This window comes from Tiliqua scincoides, chromosome 3 (genome assembly GCF_035046505.1).
Source record: "Tiliqua scincoides isolate rTilSci1 chromosome 3, rTilSci1.hap2, whole genome shotgun sequence".
In the NCBI taxonomy this organism is placed as follows: domain Eukaryota; kingdom Metazoa; phylum Chordata; class Lepidosauria; order Squamata; family Scincidae; genus Tiliqua; species Tiliqua scincoides.
The window spans coordinates 210,575,489-210,593,546 of record NC_089823.1 but is presented as its reverse complement, the minus strand read 5'-3'; the positions used below and the strand labels follow the sequence as shown (position 1 = coordinate 210,593,546).

Below are 18,058 nucleotides of genomic sequence, written 5' to 3'. Positions count from 1 at the left end.
CAGGGAGCATTTTGATGGAGGGGTGGTACCCAGCTGCTCTAGAATCCTGTCACTGAAATCCTGCCTCAGAATGCCCCTAGCTCTCCTTGGACTTATGCCAGCAAAATGGCTGGTGTGGGTCTAAGGAGATCCTTAGTGGCCCGTAGGCTTGCCTTCAGTTGCCCCACCACAGCATGTAATGGCTATATGCTGTAGCATGCTGGGGGATAGGATAGGGCTGTAAGAGATCTGCTCCTGAGAGCAGTGTAACTGGAGCTGTGAACATGTGTGAGATTATGGGTCCTTGTTGGTGCCCAGAAAAGACTATTTGAATGAGCAATTTAGCGGGTGCGACTCAGCTGCTGACATATGAATAGAACCAGTTCCAAGAAAGCTGTACTCACACCAGCCCTAATTAAACATCAGGGTGATAATAAATCAACTTTTACCAACATGAGTGCAGTCATTTACTTTACAATTTATCAATGTCGAAGGATGGCATTTCCATGATTACAGTGGAGGACCATTACGGAACAGGGCACGGATGGACACACACACACACACACACACACACACACACGTTTCAAGACCAGCCATATAACTGCACAAATAACTTCTTTCCACACTACAACTTTTATATCAACAATTAAATGGATGTGTGTACAATATATACACACCAAATGCAGAAATCCCTTTTTTTTTTATTGAAAGAGGGAGGGGTTACTTTCATCCCTATTGCCAATATTCCCCTCTTTTTTGTCCCACATTCTATTTTGCAGTGGCAGCACTTGCATTCTTTCTGGTGGAGATCAGTTGGTAGCTGCCATTCTTACTCCTCAGTACTCCTCCCCTCCAATCAATGTTATATACTGTAATGACAATATAATTCCAAAGCTGGGTCTTGGAAATGAAAATGTTAGCCGCTGGCCACCAAGAAAAGCACCACGGCTGCCACTGGCAATGTTTGCATTTCCCCACCTTGGTTCCCCCCCACCCCTGAAAGAACTGCCCAGATGACTCCACATTTTCACACATTTTGCAAAAAAAGATGCAGAAATGGAGGGGATTTTAGCTGAATTATTATTATGAGGTATAAAAAAATATCCTACGCATTTTCTTAAAATGCACAGCTTTTGCTGTTTGATCTTGAATACATCCAAAGTGGGGGACTTATAGACTGCCTGCTAAACTGAAAATCCTATGCACCCCCCCCCCACTACTGAAATCGGAAGTGCCTCTACAGCAACTCTGGAGCTGCCGCAGAATCAGAGAGCTCAATATCGGGCTTGCTTTGTTTCCTTTTCAACAATGCTACAAATTCCACCTCCACCCTGCCTCCTGTCTATTGCTGGTTGAAAACATAGAAAGGCAGTATAGAATATAGAAAGGCAGGTATTCAAAACACTCAGGGCTATAGTAGCTAGATTAGCAGCAGAGAGAAAGGGGAAACTGTGCTCTGTGTTGTTGTGATGCAGAAGGTCAGCAGCAACTCTAGGCACAGATGGTGGAAAGTGCTTACAAATCATTTTGCAACAGGTATGTAGAAAGTAAGGCACAGCAGGCAAAATGGTTCTTTATTCATAGACTCAGGTAGAGGCTTTTTCTCCCCCAGATCTCCTTTTTTTATTGTCCTTCTGAGAACTCCTTTTTCCTTCTCTCTTTCTGCCTTGGCCCTTTGTGGACAACTTATGGGAAACACATTGGAGAGGGGCTGCAGCTATAATAATACTGTAGAGCAGTGGTTCTCAAACTTCCTGGGAGATTTACTTCCGGTAAGTCTTTGCTGGAGCAAGGGCAATGAAATGATCCCCAGGATTGCACCCCTGAGGGGGAAGGGGGGCTATTTTTAAAGTAAACATACATGCTCTCAGGGTCCAGAGGGTGTGGGGAGCCCCGTAGAGTGCTTGCAGGGCTCACTGTGGCTTCTAAATAGGAAATTCCACTTCCGGTTTAACTGTGCTTGCAAATTTCACTATTTAGAAGCCACAGGGAGCCCTGCAAGCGCTCTGCAGGTCTCCCCACACCCCCTGTACCCTGAGAGCATGTATGTTTAGTTTTAAAAAGCCCTCCTTCCCCTGAAGGGGCACAATCCTAGGGATCACTGCTTTCCCCCCTGCCCCGCCCCTTAAAGGGAACAGGACATCCTTACACAAGCTGGTGGGTCATGACCCACCAGTTTGAGTACCACTACTGTAGAGTTCCAGCCTGTCCATTGTGGGCAGGCAAAGTGCTACTTGAAGCTTTAAGGCCTGCTGTGACTTTAATTAAAAGCTTCCTGTTTGCAGTTTCAATGTATTTTACTGCTTTTATTCTGCACACTAGTGATGAATTTCAGAGCAGCTCACTATGGAACCTCTATCTATATTGTGTAATACCCACAACTGCCAAGCAATTAAATTGAGTATAGGCAATAGGTTGATAGTAGTGGTTAATGTATATCTGCCCCATGTCCTAACAAAAGCCAACGTATTCAACAATGGAACCACTTGACAAACTGTATTGAGACACTTGAAAAAAAATCTACCCCATGCAAATTTCCTGATAGGGGCTGATCTGAATGCGAGAATGGGTAGGAGCGGACCAGAGCATATATCATAAAACTCTGGATACGAAGTGTGATGACTATGCCACATTTCTGCTCTCTTCCAAGATGTTTTAAGGATAAAGGTATCAATGATTCGGGTCTTCTACTGATTAATTTAGTTTGCAGTTCAGCATTATATGGCTAAACGGTTTAATGGAATTTAAAAATGCCTCAGAGTTTACTTTTATATCTCCACAAGGTTGTAGCATGATAGATTACATCCTAGTTTCTTCCTCGTTAAAGCCTCTTGTATCTGACTTTACAATTGATTATTACATTGCCAGTGACCACCTACCTCTGCTACTTCGATTAGAATTGAATATACCTGGAAATCTGCCTCAGGGTGTATCTGTGAAGGAGCTAGAAACTTAACCAAAGATAATCTGGGGTACTGCAGCTAAACAGAAATTACATTGTATTTTAGGGAGTAGTAGAGGTGAAGATTATAGAACCTCAACTGCTGCTGAGGTAGACCCAGAGAGTGTGATCGGTGTGTATGAAGGCTTAATAGGGTACATAGTAGCAGAGTTAGGACATGAGCCTAGGGCCGTTAATAATAAGGCCCGTCAATCCAACTGGGGTTGGTTTGATAAAGAATGCAAAACCTTTAAGGAGCACACCTGAAGACTGTTCAGGGAATTTAGAAAGAAAGATTCATTAGAATTGCTAAATAAGTACTTCCAGGCAAATGTACAATTTAAAAGCATGGTCAAGGTGAAGAGAGCAAAGTATGCACAAGAGCAGTGGCAGCAATTATTGCAGTTCATATCACTAAACAATTGTAGGCAATTCTGGGACATTGTAACTGGTACTTTTCAAACAGAGAGACGGGACCCATCCTCAGTCCTGTATCATCTCTGGATGCAATATTTTTCCAATCTCTTCTATGACACCACCATTTCTTCACCTGAGATATCTATTGCATTAGCTGAGCTCCCTGAATGGCCTCGTGTGACCATGGACGAGGTCAAAGAGTTGATCTCCTCTTTTAAATCTGGGAAAGCTCCCGGCCCAGATGCCATTCCTATAGAGTTATTGAAAGCAGACCCACAATGGTGGGCTTCAACTTTATCAAATCTTTCTACAATGATCAACCAGTCAGGTCTTATTCCCAAAAGTTGGACTCAAGCTATTGTTGTACCAATATATAAAAAGGGAGATTATAGGGTACCTGGAAATTTTCGGCCTATAAACCTTTTGTCTATGATAGGGAAACTGTACGCAAAACACCTATTAATAAAACTTAACCAGTGGATAATTGATAAGGATATATTAGGTGTGGAACAAATAGGCTTTAGAGCAGGCCGAACAACTCTAGACCACTGCCTGGTTTTGTCCCACCGAAGTCAGGAACCAAATTACATGTAGCTTTCCTAGACCTGAGGGGGGCTTTGATGAGGTGGACACATCAAGGCTTTGGGACAAATTGCTTGATCTAGGCATAGAGAAGAGACTACTGCTTCTTATTAGGAAGCTTTATTTTAATACATCTTGTCAAGTTAGGTTCACCGTTGGAGGTGAGCTAACTGAGGAAATTTTGATGAACAAAGGTGTCAAACAAGGCTGCCTCCTAGCGCATATGTTGTTCAATTTGTTTTTAAATGATTTATCCACCAATTTGGAAGGAGTGCAGGGCCATCGCCCTAAACTTGGAGCTCGGCATGTCCCATTGTTATTGTATGCCGATGACGCTATCATTCTATCACAGACATGTACTGGTCTTACCTGGCTGATGAGTAAATGTGTGAGCTATTTGGCAGACAACAAACTTCATCTAAATTATGATAAATCAAAAATTCTGGTATTTGCCAAAACTTGGAAGCTTTTTAAGTGGAAATTCAATGGCCATATTATTGAACAAGACAAACATTTTAAATATCTGGGTATACACTTTTCATATAACCATTCTTGGGTCAGCCATTGAAATATGACTCTAAGCACGGCAAAAATAACTCTTTCAGGCCATTAACTGCTTTTTTTTTTATAATAAAGGCAACTCTTATGTACCTGCAGCGCTCTGAGTGTTCAAAGCCAAAATCATTTCCCAAGTTCTATATGGAGTTCCCATATGGATAAGTGCCTGGGACCACTCGGTTGAGCAGTTGCAAGCAACATTGCTGAGAAAAATTTTAGGCCTCCCAAGGTGTGTACCATATGCCGCTCCGTGTCTCGAGACAGACCAGCTCCAGATTGAGACCAGGACATGGCTGAGAACCTTTAAGTTCTGGCTTAGAGTCTATTATAATGGGGAACAGAACAGTTTACTTCACTGTCCCTTGGAAGACAGGTCCCCTATAGTGGGCTCCTCTAACCTTGAAAAAAAATAAATCAGAATGATGGGTATTGAATTTGATTCCCTGGGATCCTTACCCCAGATGGAAGCCTACTGGGTTATCAAGAGAAGGCTCCTAGATATTCAGTGGCAGAGTATGCTAAGTGCAGCGAACAAGACTTGTTTGCCATTGAATAACCAGATCTCATTTATGGCCAGTCAGCCTGCAAGGTATCTATATCTCCTTGAATCTCCGCAGAAATGAAGGGCTTTCTCTTTGGCAAGATGCAATGTTATGCCTTCGGCTGTAATGATTGGAAGATATAAGGGAATCCCTTATAATGAAAGACATTGTGTGTGTGAGCTAAGAGAAGTTGAATCGCTAGCCCACATAATTTTGTATTGCCCACTGTACTCCGAAGCTCGTTTAAAATTTCTAAACCCGCTGTTGCAATTAAAGAAAAAGTACGATGGCCACGAGAACAAGATCTTAAAGTATATCTTGTCAGTTAATGCTCCAGACCCAGTGGAAAAAGTAGCTACTTTTTTGGAGTCAGTGTTGAAGAGCAGTATGTCAAGATCTGGAACATATGGGGCTAGGTAATTACTGTTACTATTGTACTGTTTTCCATATATATGCCAATAAAGATTTCTAAGGAGTAAAGGAGTAGTGATGAATTTATCTTTGATGTCACTTCCTGTTCATGTGCAGGAAGGGAGTTTACTTGCATTTTTACTTTCACATTATACAGCAAAATAGCACTATTTCAATTTGAAAAATGAAAAAGAAAAGTACAGAAAAGAAACTAACCACTCAGATAGGGAACAGAAGTTGCCTAAGGAGCAATTAAGGGGCAATTCATCAGTCATTCCCAGCTAAGCCAAACAAAACAATGAATGGTCTGCAAGAAGGAAACAAAAATAAAAATCCACATTATAGGGAACTTATGTGACTTACTTGAAAATAAACATTACAGAAGGATTTTGATCATAGGGAAGGGCACTGCTAGATAATATAATACTATATTGTTTGGTGGGACCATGGTTTTAATTGTGTTTCCAACTAAACAACTTTAGTAGAGAAGCAACCTTCCTTAAAATAGAACTCTCTCTCTCTCTCTCTCTCTCTCTCTCTCTCTCTCTCTCTCTCTCTCTCTCTCTCTCTCTCTCTCTCTCTGTGTGTGTGTGTGTGTGTGTGTGTTTTTAGGGTTAAGTTAGTATTGGCATGAGATTGTCCAGAATTCTGACCTCCAACTGTTTTTTTCAAGCTAAATTTTGATTTGAACTTCTAGCTTATTATTGTAACATTTTCCTAGAAACTTTTAAAAAGGCATTTAATGTGGTTTAATTCATTTGCAGGCAAGCTAATCCTCCCCCACCCCACCTTTGCCTGTGCTGGAGAAGGAAACAGAAGCAGCTGACTCTGGTCTTTTCTTTGTATTTCAGGAATAGTGGCAGTCCTTTTTTGTGGAGTCACACAGGCCCATTATACATACAACAATCTGTCAGCAGACTCCAAAATGAGAACTAAACAGGTAGGGTACCAAATCTCTCCCCACACCACCACCCCTTGCTTGCTTTGTACCTTCTGCTCAAATTAACGTGCGCCTCGTAATACTGACACTGTAGCTGGAAGGGATTCTATTGATGCAAAAAAAAGCTCCAAAAATGACTTCATTAAGGAAGAATACTAGTGCTGACTACCAAGAAAACCTGAACAATTCTTTTGCTAAGCAAAACTTTTTTTAAAATAGTCTGTTTTTCCTTCCAAGCCAGATTATCAGTTGTCAATCTAGATGATGAAATATACAGAGCAGGCAATATTCAGTGGTACTTGAATCTAAAGAGGGTTATTCAAAAGCTTGTGCATTCCCAGTCAAAAGAATTCTCTCTCTCTCTCTCTCTCTCTCTCTCTCTCTCTCTCTCTCTCTCTCTCTCTCTCTTCCCCCCCCCCCTCCTTTAAACACCTGGCCCCAATATAATGACACAAACAGTTTTTTGAAATCCTCACTTCAAAAGCAGCTTGCCATGCAGGGGAATTCTGGTTGGAATGAAAAAAGTCTCATTCCATGCTTGCCAGGAGGTGCCATAGTTTTTCTGCTTATTTTCTATAATCAACCAGATGCCATTGCATTTTTAGGACTCAACTCTTCAGTCTTATGTCAGAGAAAGAGAGGAACACCATCATGCCGCATTATGTGCATTTTTATCTGTCTTTCACCATGCAGTTCCAGGGTGGCTAACAACAAGATTTATAACCCAATCCTAACCAAATCCCTGTGCAGTGATGCAGTGGTGCTGTCACGGCTTCAGCTGCATCCCACAGGGAATTTTGGGCAGCTGGTTGTCTCCTTGGGGTAAGGGGATATTTGCCTCAGCAGCCGCTGTGGATCAATTCAATATTGCTGGCACAAGTCTGAGTTGATCTGTGCAGACAGATCAGACCTGGGAAGGGGGTTAGGATATGGTATGGACCCTCCTCCTGGGTCCAATCCACCAACCTCATTTCCTCCCCATACCACCACCTCCCAGCCTTTCCAACACCTTCCCCTCGCCCTGCTCTAGACTTATCTTCCCGCCAACTTGCCAGCTACTAGTGCTTTATGGTGCTTTTGTCCTGTGCTTTATGGTGCTTATGGTGCTTTTGTCCCTGCCATGATTCCACTTTCCCCCCATCTCCTTCTGCCCCACCACCTCCCACCGCTCCCACTGACTGACCTGCGCCAGCGGGTGGCAGAAGAGCAAACCTCATGGGTGGGAAGGCACCAGCCTTTCCACTGGCCTTCTCAGCAGTGTAATGCCAGAGCATCTTTTCTGACTGGTGCTTTGTTTTGTGGCAATCAGCACTAGCAGAAGAGGCTCACGGACATCACACAGTAAGTGTAGGATTGGGCTCTTGTTTATTTTATTAAAAGATTATATCCTGTACTTTCCCATCCGATCTGGGAGATGCTTAAGGACCCTTCCAATAGAATAAACTACAAGAAATTACGAGAAATTAAGGAATTTCTTAATTATACGAGAAATTAAGGAAGGCTTAAGGACCCTTCCAATAGAATAAACTACAAGAAATTACAAGAAATGACTCGTATAATAAAGTCAATCAACAAATATGGCATGCAGAAAGAATAGAGGCAACTGAGCCACCAGTGAGAACTACAAAAAGTAACATCACAGATCAAAGGCTATGTGGAAAGTTGAAAATCTCTGGTATAGATAAGCTGGGGACAAAATGAGCTATGTATGAGTCATATTGGAATATCAGCTAGCAGTTTTTAATATACAATTATTTCAGCTTGTGTGGGTTTTTCATTTAAGAAAAGATCTTTTCCTTTCTTAAGGTTTTTTTCCCCCCTCAAAAAATGCTGATCATTATTCATTTGAATGTTTCTTAATTAATCTGACAAAAATATTAAAAACTTTTCCATAGTTATTTCGGTTAAATGTTCAATGTGTTATTTCATTTTAAAAATGGAAATAGCAGAAAAGACACTATGGGAAAGTTTTAATATTTTACTTTGCAAAGAACGTCTGCCTGGATGTGCTAATCCCTTGGAGGCTTTGAAATGTGCATCAAAATAACATTAACTTGTATGCTGTTCTGTTGGGAAGCACAGCTTTGCTTTTGGAGGTACAGTCCCGAGCATGATAGCAGCTTATCTTAGGGAATATTCAAGTGAAACATGACTGCTGAGAGATGCTTGGTAAATGAATAACAAATCTAGATATCTTTCTGCCCCTTTCTGAGATTTGCAGCTCTTCCTTGCGCATCATCACTGTAGCACTGGGTCATGCTGTCCTTTCTTTCATCCTGCCTTTGACAACACCAGGGAGATAATTACATCTGACTGCTAGAATATGTTGCGCTAATTTCAATTAGAGCACTGACCTAGGCCCAGTTCTGCTAGGCAGAGTGCAAAAGAGTAATAATGGAGCGATACCCTGGACAACAGAGAATGAACTGACCTGAGTCAACCGCTCTTGCTGAAAGGAGTGCAGTAATGTGCCCTGGGATCTGGATGCGAAGAATCTTCCTTCTCTGCTTCTAGTGGAATGCTTCAGCTAGGGTCAGTTTGTCCTGTGTTCCATCTGGGATGTGTCCAGGTGAGGGAACACACAAACAGCAACATCTGCACATAGGAAAATGTTCTGATCCAGACATGGTGAATGTGAAGCTCAACTCCTGTGCAGCTGAAAACAGGGTGAAGCAAAGACTAAGGAAGAGTGGCAAAGGCAGACTGTATACAGCAAGAGCAGGTCTCCTAGTTGCTCTACCTTCACATAGGACAAGGATTATCATCTGGTTGTCTTTGCCTTTGGGGAAGGGCTGCAGCTTAGTGATAGAATAAGTGCTTTGCATGCAGAAGGTCCCACGTACAATCCTTGGCTTCTCCAACTGAAAGATCTTGGATAACAGGACTTGAGAAGAGCCTGTCTGATACCATAAGGAGTCAGCAACATTTACCCTGCACACGCCTGATCTCGTCTGATCACGGAAGCTAAGCAGGATCAGGCCTGGTTAGTACTTGGATGGGAGACCGCCTGGGAATACTGGGTGCTGTAGGCTTATACCATAGTCTTTCGAGACTGAAGGTTGCCAACCAACCAACCAACCAGTCACAGTAGACCATACTGGACTAGATAAGCCAATAATCTGACACAATATAAAGCAGCTTCATAAATTTGAATGAATGTTCGAGGTCATCCAGGATCGGGCGCAGCAGATGGAATGCTGGGTGCAGCACTACTCTGAGCTATATTCCAGAGAAAATGTAGCCACCGAAGAAGCGCTGAACAACATTGAGTGCCTGCCTGTGTTGGAAGAGCTTGACAGTGAACCAACCCTAGAAGAACTTCACTTGGTCCTGGACTCCCTTGCCTTTGGCAAGGCACCTGGAAAAGACAGCATCCCTGCTGAAGTCCTAAAGTGCTGCAAAGAGATCATCGTCACTGAGCTACATGAAATCCTCTGTCTCTGCTGGAGAGAAGGTGGAGTACCTCAAGACATGAGGGATGCAAACATAATCACGCTGTACAAGAACAAAGGCGACAGGGGTGACCGCAACATCTCTCTCCTTAGCGTTGTAGGAAAGCTGTTTGCCTGAATTGCACTAAAGAGGTTCCAGGTACTTGCAGAGAGCATCTATCCAGAATCGCAGTGCGGATTCCGAGCCAACAGGTCCACCACTGGTATGGTATTCTCCCTTAGACAGCTGCAGGAGAAATGCAGGGAACAACAACAGCCACTCTTTATAGCCTTCATAGCTCTCACAAAGGCTTTCGACCTGGTCAGCAGAGACGGCCTCTTCAAGATTCTCCCCAAGATCAGATGTCCACCCAGGCTCTTCAGCATCATCAGGTCTTTCCACAAGGACATGAAGGGCACTGTTGTCTTCGATGGCTCCACATCAGACCCCTTTGACATTCAAAGCGGAGTGAAGCAGGGCTGTGTTCTTGCGCCAACCTTGTTTGGGATTTTCTTCGCTGTCCTGCTGAAGCATGCCTTTGGAACTGCAACAGAAGGCATCTATCTTCTGACCAGATCAGACAGAAAGCTCTTCAACCTCTCCAGAATGAGAGCAAAGTCCAAAGTCCAACTGAAATGTCTGCGTGACTTCCTCTTTGCCGACGATGCAGCTGTCACTACCCACTCTGCCAAAGATCTCCAGCAGCTCATGGATCATTTTAGCAAGGCCTGCCAAGATTTTGGACTGACAATCAGCCTTGAGAAAACACAGGTCATGGTCCAGGATGTGGACTCACATCCCTGCATTACAATCTCTGCGCATGAACTGGAGGTTGTCCATGACTTTGTGTACCTTGGCTCAACGATCTCCGACACTCTTTCTCTCGATACCGAGCTAAACAAGTGCATCGGTAAAGCAGCTACCACGTTTTCCAGACTCACAAAGAGAGTCTGGTCCAACAAGAAGCTGACGTAACATACCAAGATCCAAGTCTACAGAGCTTGCGTCTTGAGTACACTTTTGTACTGCAGCGAGTCATGGACTCTTCGCTCACAACAGGAGAGGAAACCGAACGCTTTCCACATGCGCTGCCTCCGATGCATCCTCAGCATCACCTGGCAGGACCAAGTTCCTAACAACACAGTCCTGGAACGAGCTGGAATCCCTAGCACAGGGGTGCTCAATAGGTGGATCGCAATCTACCAGTTCCAAACAACACAGTCCTGGAACTAGCTAGAATCCCCAGCGTGTATGCACTGCTGAAACAGAGACACCTGCATTGGCTCGGTCATGTCGTGAGAATGAACGATGGCCGGATCCCAAAGGATCTCCTCTATGGAGAACTCGTGCAGGGCAAGCGCCCTACAGGTGGACCACAGCTGCAATACAAGGACATCTGCAAGAGGGATCTGAAGGCCTTAGGAGTGGACCTCAACAGGTGGGAAACCCTGGCCTCTGAGCAGCCCGCTTGGAGGCAGGCTGTGCAGCATGGCCTCTTCCAGTTTGAAGAGACACTTTGCCAACAGACTGAGGTAAAGAGCCAAAGAAGGAAGGCCCATAGCCAGGGAGACAGACCAGGGACAGACTACACTTGTTCCCAGTGTGGAAGGGCTTGTCACTCCCGAATTGGCCTTTTCAGCCACACTAGACACTGTTCCAGAACCACCATTCAGAGCGCGATACCATAGTCTTTTGAGACTGAAGGTTGCCAACTACTATAAAGCAGCTTCATAAATTCACGCCAACTACTGGTGTGAGGAAGCTTCCTTGGCAGGTGCAGCTGGGTGCAATCCTAACCCCTTATGTCAGTGCTTTCCAGCACTTTCCAGCACTGACATAAGGGCAATGCAGCTCAGAGGTAAGGGAACAAACATTCCCTTACTTTGAGGAGGCCTCCATGAGTGACACCCAACTGCAGGATGCAGCACACATCCCATTGGCACCAATATGCCAGTGCTAGGATTGCTCCCATAGTGTCATCAGAAGAACAGTGTGGTGGCTTATGGTTTGAATACCTGATTAGCACCTGTCTAGTCAACAAATCAGGGTGTATCATGAACTTGAATCCTGACAATGAGCCTTTTGTGGCATGCAGAGAAACAAGCATGTATGCACGTATCTGAACAACATCCTTTCAATCTGGCTTTCTCTTGAGCTGCATGACATTTAGCTAGCCAGCCAAGTGGTTGTGCTTCAGTGTGACAAAAGACCTCATTCTTTTCAATAACACCTTTCTGGACATGGTCCACTACGCTCTGCTGCAGTGGTAGATACATAAGCCCTTTATAGATAATTAATCTCCACTTCCAAGTGGAAAGATCACCTAGATGTCAGAGTTTATTGGTACTTGCAGTCCTACTGCCTCTTGACTTTCAACAAAGTGAAAAACATTTCCAGTCTGGAGAAATACAGGAGAAGGAGCTAACTTGATTACCAAAACTACTTCCACTACAGAGCAAAGCTTATGATTCATAGGATTGAACAGTTCTTGTTGGGATCTTGGGATATTATAATAGTCTCTAATAGGCTGGCTCAACCGAATCAAACAATACACACATGCAGCCCCCCTCTACGCACACAATAGGCACATTGTCTATGGTGAGTTTGTATAGAGAGGGTCTCACACTGGCTGCTAGACATTTATGGAATTCTTTGTCCTTGTACACTCTCATAGCCCACACATTTTCTGGAAATGCTGCAGGCCTGACTTTTAGGGATGATTCACTTTATGTTTTTTGCAGTGAAGTTGGAGAGGATGAGATGAGGAGGAGGAGGCTATGCCTAGAAAGACACCCTGTGAAAGATGGGCGAAACTGCATGTTAACAACAAATACATAATGTGATCTGGTTGTTGTTTTTTCTGTGCATAGGAGAATTTGAAAAGGGACAAAACAAAGAGACAAAAAATGCTTTCCCCACTGCTGAAAAATATTGACTTGCCTTTCAGTGGAAGCTTTTTGCAATAAAAATTGTGTGTGCCAGAGTGGCACAATCAGGATCAGGACCACAATGTGAATAGAGTGCTTAAGGCTCCCTAGTCCAGCCTTGATTTTGTCCTGCTTCAAGGTCCCATCTGTGATCTGTGGCAAAATGAAAACAAAAAAATTTCAAGCTCCACCTAGAATCATTTTTTTCAGATGAAATGTCAAGGCAAAAAAAGAAATAAGAGTGCATTTTCCACAGGCTATGGATCAAACCTACAGTAAAGCACACTGAATCAGTCCAGCTTCGTTTTGTGTTACAAATTCTCCCATTGCTCCGACTGAAGTATCAATAATGTTCTCTTTGACTCAGAAGGTTGGGTAAAAAGCCTCTAAGCAGGCCACAGACAAATAGCCGCAGAACCTGCAATCGTCCAGTTGACGATATGGCTGTGAGTAGGCAGAGGCGATCTTCTCAATTTGAGCTGCTGATAGCCCTTTAATGCTGGGCTGTGATTTCTCTTGGAGGCCTCTGGCCTGATTTATGGGATGCATAAAAACTGCAAACTGGCATGCTGCCTTGTTAGTTAGTCCTTCCTTTTCAGCACAGAGACAAAGCTGACCTGGAGCCAGTTGGTTTTTAAGCTTCCCTTCAAATGATAAAGAGCCCTGGTGGGTAAATGACCCAATTGCAAAGATTGGACTTAAGTGACCCACGCCTCCTCGAAATGAACTTTGCAAATGAGTTACTATTGCAGGGAGAGCTGCAGCACTAGACTCTCGTTTGGGAAACTATTATTTTGTGCAGTTGATTTGGAAGGAGCCAAAGTTGTGGGACTGTGCCAGATTCATTGTCTGAACAGATGCACCATAACAACATAAGAGAAGTCTATGAATTAATGGAATTTATACAGAAAGGATGAAAGATATGCATTCTTGATTTTGGAAAAGAGCCATTTAACTAAAAAGTGCTCTCTTGTATGCCATTATACCTACTTTTCATGCTTAAAATCACAATGTGGTTTATAAAAGAAACTACACTAAGAAAAATTTAGGAGAGTGTAATGCAGTCAAATACAACTGTCATGTCTCACTTGACCCTGTCTCCCCAATTGGATTTCAGGGGTAAATCTCACAAGGAACCAGGCAGGGAGACAGGAAGCCAATTTGACAAGCTTTAACGAAAACCCTTAACAGGTGTGCCTGGTTGTTTCATTGGCGGATGGTGAGTGGCACCTTAAGGATGGCATGACTTGGCCAAATAGTCCCAAAATCTAAAATTTACTGCCAGTCTGGTCAAATGTCCAAATCACGGGAGTGGTTGGAGTCCACTCACGCAGACCTGGGCTTCACAGTCCTCCAGGAGTCTCTGATGAGCCCCACCTTCCCTGGGCTTCTGTTGCCTACTCCCAGAAACAGGGATCATCCTCTGGGAGGTCCTCGGCATCAGGCACTCCCCCATTGTTCCATGGGGTCATCAGCTCCCTCGGTGGTGGGCTCAGGGTGGTCTGATGGCAGTCCCAGGCTGGCCGGACTTTGCACCAAACCACGGACAGTTCTGCGCTTCAGGAGGAGATGGCAAGAAGGGAACAGCAGCAGGCACTCCTGGTGTGCACCCCAACAAGCCCTTTACCCAGCAAGGGTAGACCATCCTCGCAACTACTGCTTCCCCTCTTTTATCCCCCACCAGAGAATCCACTCTGTGTTTATCAAGCGCAGATGGGTCTGCATACTCAAGGGGAGGGGATGATTAGCCTTGCCTGATCCTGCTCCTCCTCGCGAGGCGTCACAACAACACACTAAAATGAAACAGCAGTGTCACTGACCGACCAACCGACCAAATGGATGAATGAATGAATGAATGATCTAATAAGTTTATCAAATGCTCCCTTACCTGGAGGAGGCCTCCATGATTGCACCCTCACTGCAGGGTGCAGCATGTGCCCCATTGGCATGGCTGCACTGGTGCTGGAAAATTGGATAGGCTCTAACTTGCTTTGGGATATATATATATATATATATATATATATATATATATATATATAACCCATTCAGTTCAGTTATAACCCATTCAGTTAGAGCCACTCCAAACTGACATTCCTATTCAGCAGATCTGAGCCACATCAAGTGTTTTAGTCTGCATCATCTGCAATGTCCATTTTGGGTGCTAACAGAAGAAACATAATATTAGATGCAAACCGGTTTCCAAGTAGCTTCATAAAAGATTTGACAACCTGTTTAAACCTTCAAAAATGCCTTTAAATATTAATCATGTTCCTCAGATTGTTAAGGTGACAGTTTACCCTCTACAGCAGAATGGCAGATGCCAGAATTTGGCTGAGATCCATTGTACGAATTTTAAAAGCATGAGCCAAAATGCTTACTTGTCACATGGAAGTGACCTAATGGATCTTTACATTTGGATACATGTATTGTTTGCTTCAGTACCAGCTGCTATTCACCATGTAGACCTGTGTGTTATTTTTATGCCCATGAAACTATATTCTTACTACATTATAAAGAGCTACTGCAGTTCTTTATATCCACCCAGATATCCACCCAGATGTCCCGGATGTCCCGGACCCGGACCCCGGGTGATCCCGGACCTGGATGTCCACCCAGGCTCCTCAGCATCATCAGATCCTTCCACAAGGACATAAAGGGCACTGTTGTCTTCGATGGCTTTGACATCAGACCCCTTTGACATCAGACCCCTTTGACATCCAAAGCGGAGTGAAGCAGGGCTGTGTTCTTGCGCCAACCTTGTTTGGGATTTTCTTCGCTGTCCTGCTGAAGCATGCCTTTGGAACTGCAACAGAAGGCATCTATCTTCTGACCAGATCAGACAGAAAGCTCTTCAACCTCTCCAGAATGAGAGCAAAGTCCAAAGTCCAACTGAAATGTCTGCGTGACTTCCTCTTTGCCGACGATGCAGCTGTCACTACCCACTCTGCCAAAGATCTCCAGCAGCTCATGGATCATTTTAGCAAGGCCTGCCAAGATTTTGGACTGACAATCAGCCTTGAGAAAACACAGGTCATGGTCCAGGATGTGGACTCACATCCCTGCATTACAATCTCTGCGCATGAACTGGAGGTTGTCCATGACTTTGTGTACCTTGGCTCAACGATCTCCGACACTCTTTCTCTCGATACCGAGCTAAACAAGTGCATCGGTAAAGCAGCTACCACGTTTTCCAGACTCACAAAGAGAGTCTGGTCCAACAAGAAGCTGACGTAACATACCAAGATCCAAGTCTACAGAGCTTGTGTCTTGAGTACACTTTTGTACTGCAGCGAGTCATGGACTCTTCGCTCACAACAGGAGAGGAAACCGAACGCTTTCCACATGCGCTGCCTCCGATGCATCCTCAGCATCACCTGGCAGGACCAAGTTCCTAACAACACAGTCCTGGAACGAGCTGGAATCCCTAGCACAGGGGTGCTCAATAGGTGGATCGCAATCTACCAGTAGATCGCGAGGCAAAATGAGTAGATCACGGAGTGCCAACCCCCCCTTCAGGTGCCTCTGGGAGGAAACGCCGGGAGTAAGGCCCATTGTACTCAATGGGGCTTACTCCCAGGTAAGTGTGGCTAGGATTGCAGCCTCACATCCTAATCCTAGGCATGTCTACTCAGGAGTAAGTCCTGTTATACTCAGTGGGGCTCAAGGTACACCAACATACATTGTACACATAAATGTTATATGTTATGATGGCGCGAACATTGTAAAAAAAACTCTGGTAGATCTCCGGGCCTTGCTGGGTTTCAAAGTAGCTCTCGAGCCAAAAAAGTGTGAGCACCCCTGCCCTAGCATGTATGCACTGCTGAAACAGAGACGCCCGCGTTGGCTCGGTCATGTCGTGAGAATGGATGATGGCAGGATCCCAAAGGATCTCCCTCCCTTGGAAAGGAGAGGAAAGCGCCCTACAGGTAGACCACAGCTGTGATACAAGGACATCTGCAAGAGGGATCTGAAGGCCTTAGGAGTGGACCTCAACAGGTGGGAAACCCTGGCCTCTGAGCGGCCCGCTTGGAGGCAGGCTGTGCAGCATGGCCTTTCCCAGTTTGAAAAGACACTTGGCCAACAGTCTGAGGCAAAGAGGCAAAGAAGGAAGGCCCATAGCCAGGGAGACAGACCAGGGACAGACTGCACTTGCTCTCAGTGTGGAAGGGATTGTCACTCCTGAATCAGCCTTTTCAGCCACACTAGACGCTGTTCCAGAACCACCATTCAGAGCGCGATACCAGAGTCTTTCGAGACTGAAGGTTGCCAACAACAACAACTGCAGCTCAGAGATTTTGCATTGAAATTGGTTTTGCATGCATTTTTGGAGTGCAGAAGTTACCGGGTTCAATCCATGGCATCTCCCTAAACCTAAAGGACTGTGAATGATTCCTACCCGAAATCCTGGGAAGACTCTACTACTCAGTGTAGAATCCACTCTGTAGCAACACACTGAATCACAGGCCTGTGATTCAATTCAGCTTTAAGGCAGCTCAGCGGTGGACCTCCCCAGCCCTTTGCCTGGGGCAAAGGTTCGCGATGGTGCCCCCCCAAGGGCTGTCGCTGCAACCCCCATGCAAAAATCCTTTACCCCCCTCTCACCTGAGCCCTGGACCTCACCAGCCCTGTGCCTGGGGCAAAGGTTTGCGATGGTGCCCCCCCAAGGGCTGTCGCTGCAATCCCCATGCAAAAATCCTCCCCCCCCCCACTCACCTGAGGCTCAGTGAGCCTCACGGAACCTTAGCCTGCATTGGGGAAGCCTTTCTGAGGTTCCCCGACGCTATAAATTGTGCTTCCGGAAAACCAGAAGCACATTTTCCAACCCCATTGGGAGCCTCAGAGAGGCTTCTGTGGGGTCCTAGAGGTTTGCACCTGGGGCATTTTCGCCATTGGACCTAATAGTAGGTTCGCAACTAAGGCAGCTTCATATATTCAAAGTGGAATATGGTCATTGGCCATATCAACCATCAAAGATCATTTTTTAACAAAAATGAGAAGTGCAGTACAAGCTGTTACGTGTTTTTAATTCCAAGGATGCATTTTTATAATTATAATTACTAATTATAATTGCTTTAGAATTGTACTAGGTAAGTGATGTAGATGGTATAGGGTCAGCAGATGCAGCCACAGTCATTAGCCAGGCACCCCCCCCAGTCCAGTCCAACCAACCTACAGTGACCAATATGTAGAGGTATTAGACCCGCCCCCCGCCCCATGCAATGGAGACGAAGATCAACCACCATGACATTTCCCTCCAGTTGTTCCAGTGTCAGTAGGAAGAGCAGAAGTTCTTATTTGCCTCTGCCTTCCAGAGTTAGTGCAGTAGCTG

General features: G+C 44.8%; 1 protein-coding gene across 1 annotated transcript in view; it reads left to right on the top strand.

Moving 5' to 3' along the window:
- Nucleotides 1-18,058, top strand: part of SLC9A9 (solute carrier family 9 member A9) — a 294,081-nt gene that overhangs the window by 132,080 nt on the left and 143,943 nt on the right. The window contains exon 9 of the mRNA XM_066618996.1: nt 6,282-6,370. Coding sequence (XP_066475093.1) covers nt 6,282-6,370 — 89 coding nt within the window. The remainder of the gene's footprint in view (nt 1-6,281; nt 6,371-18,058) is intronic.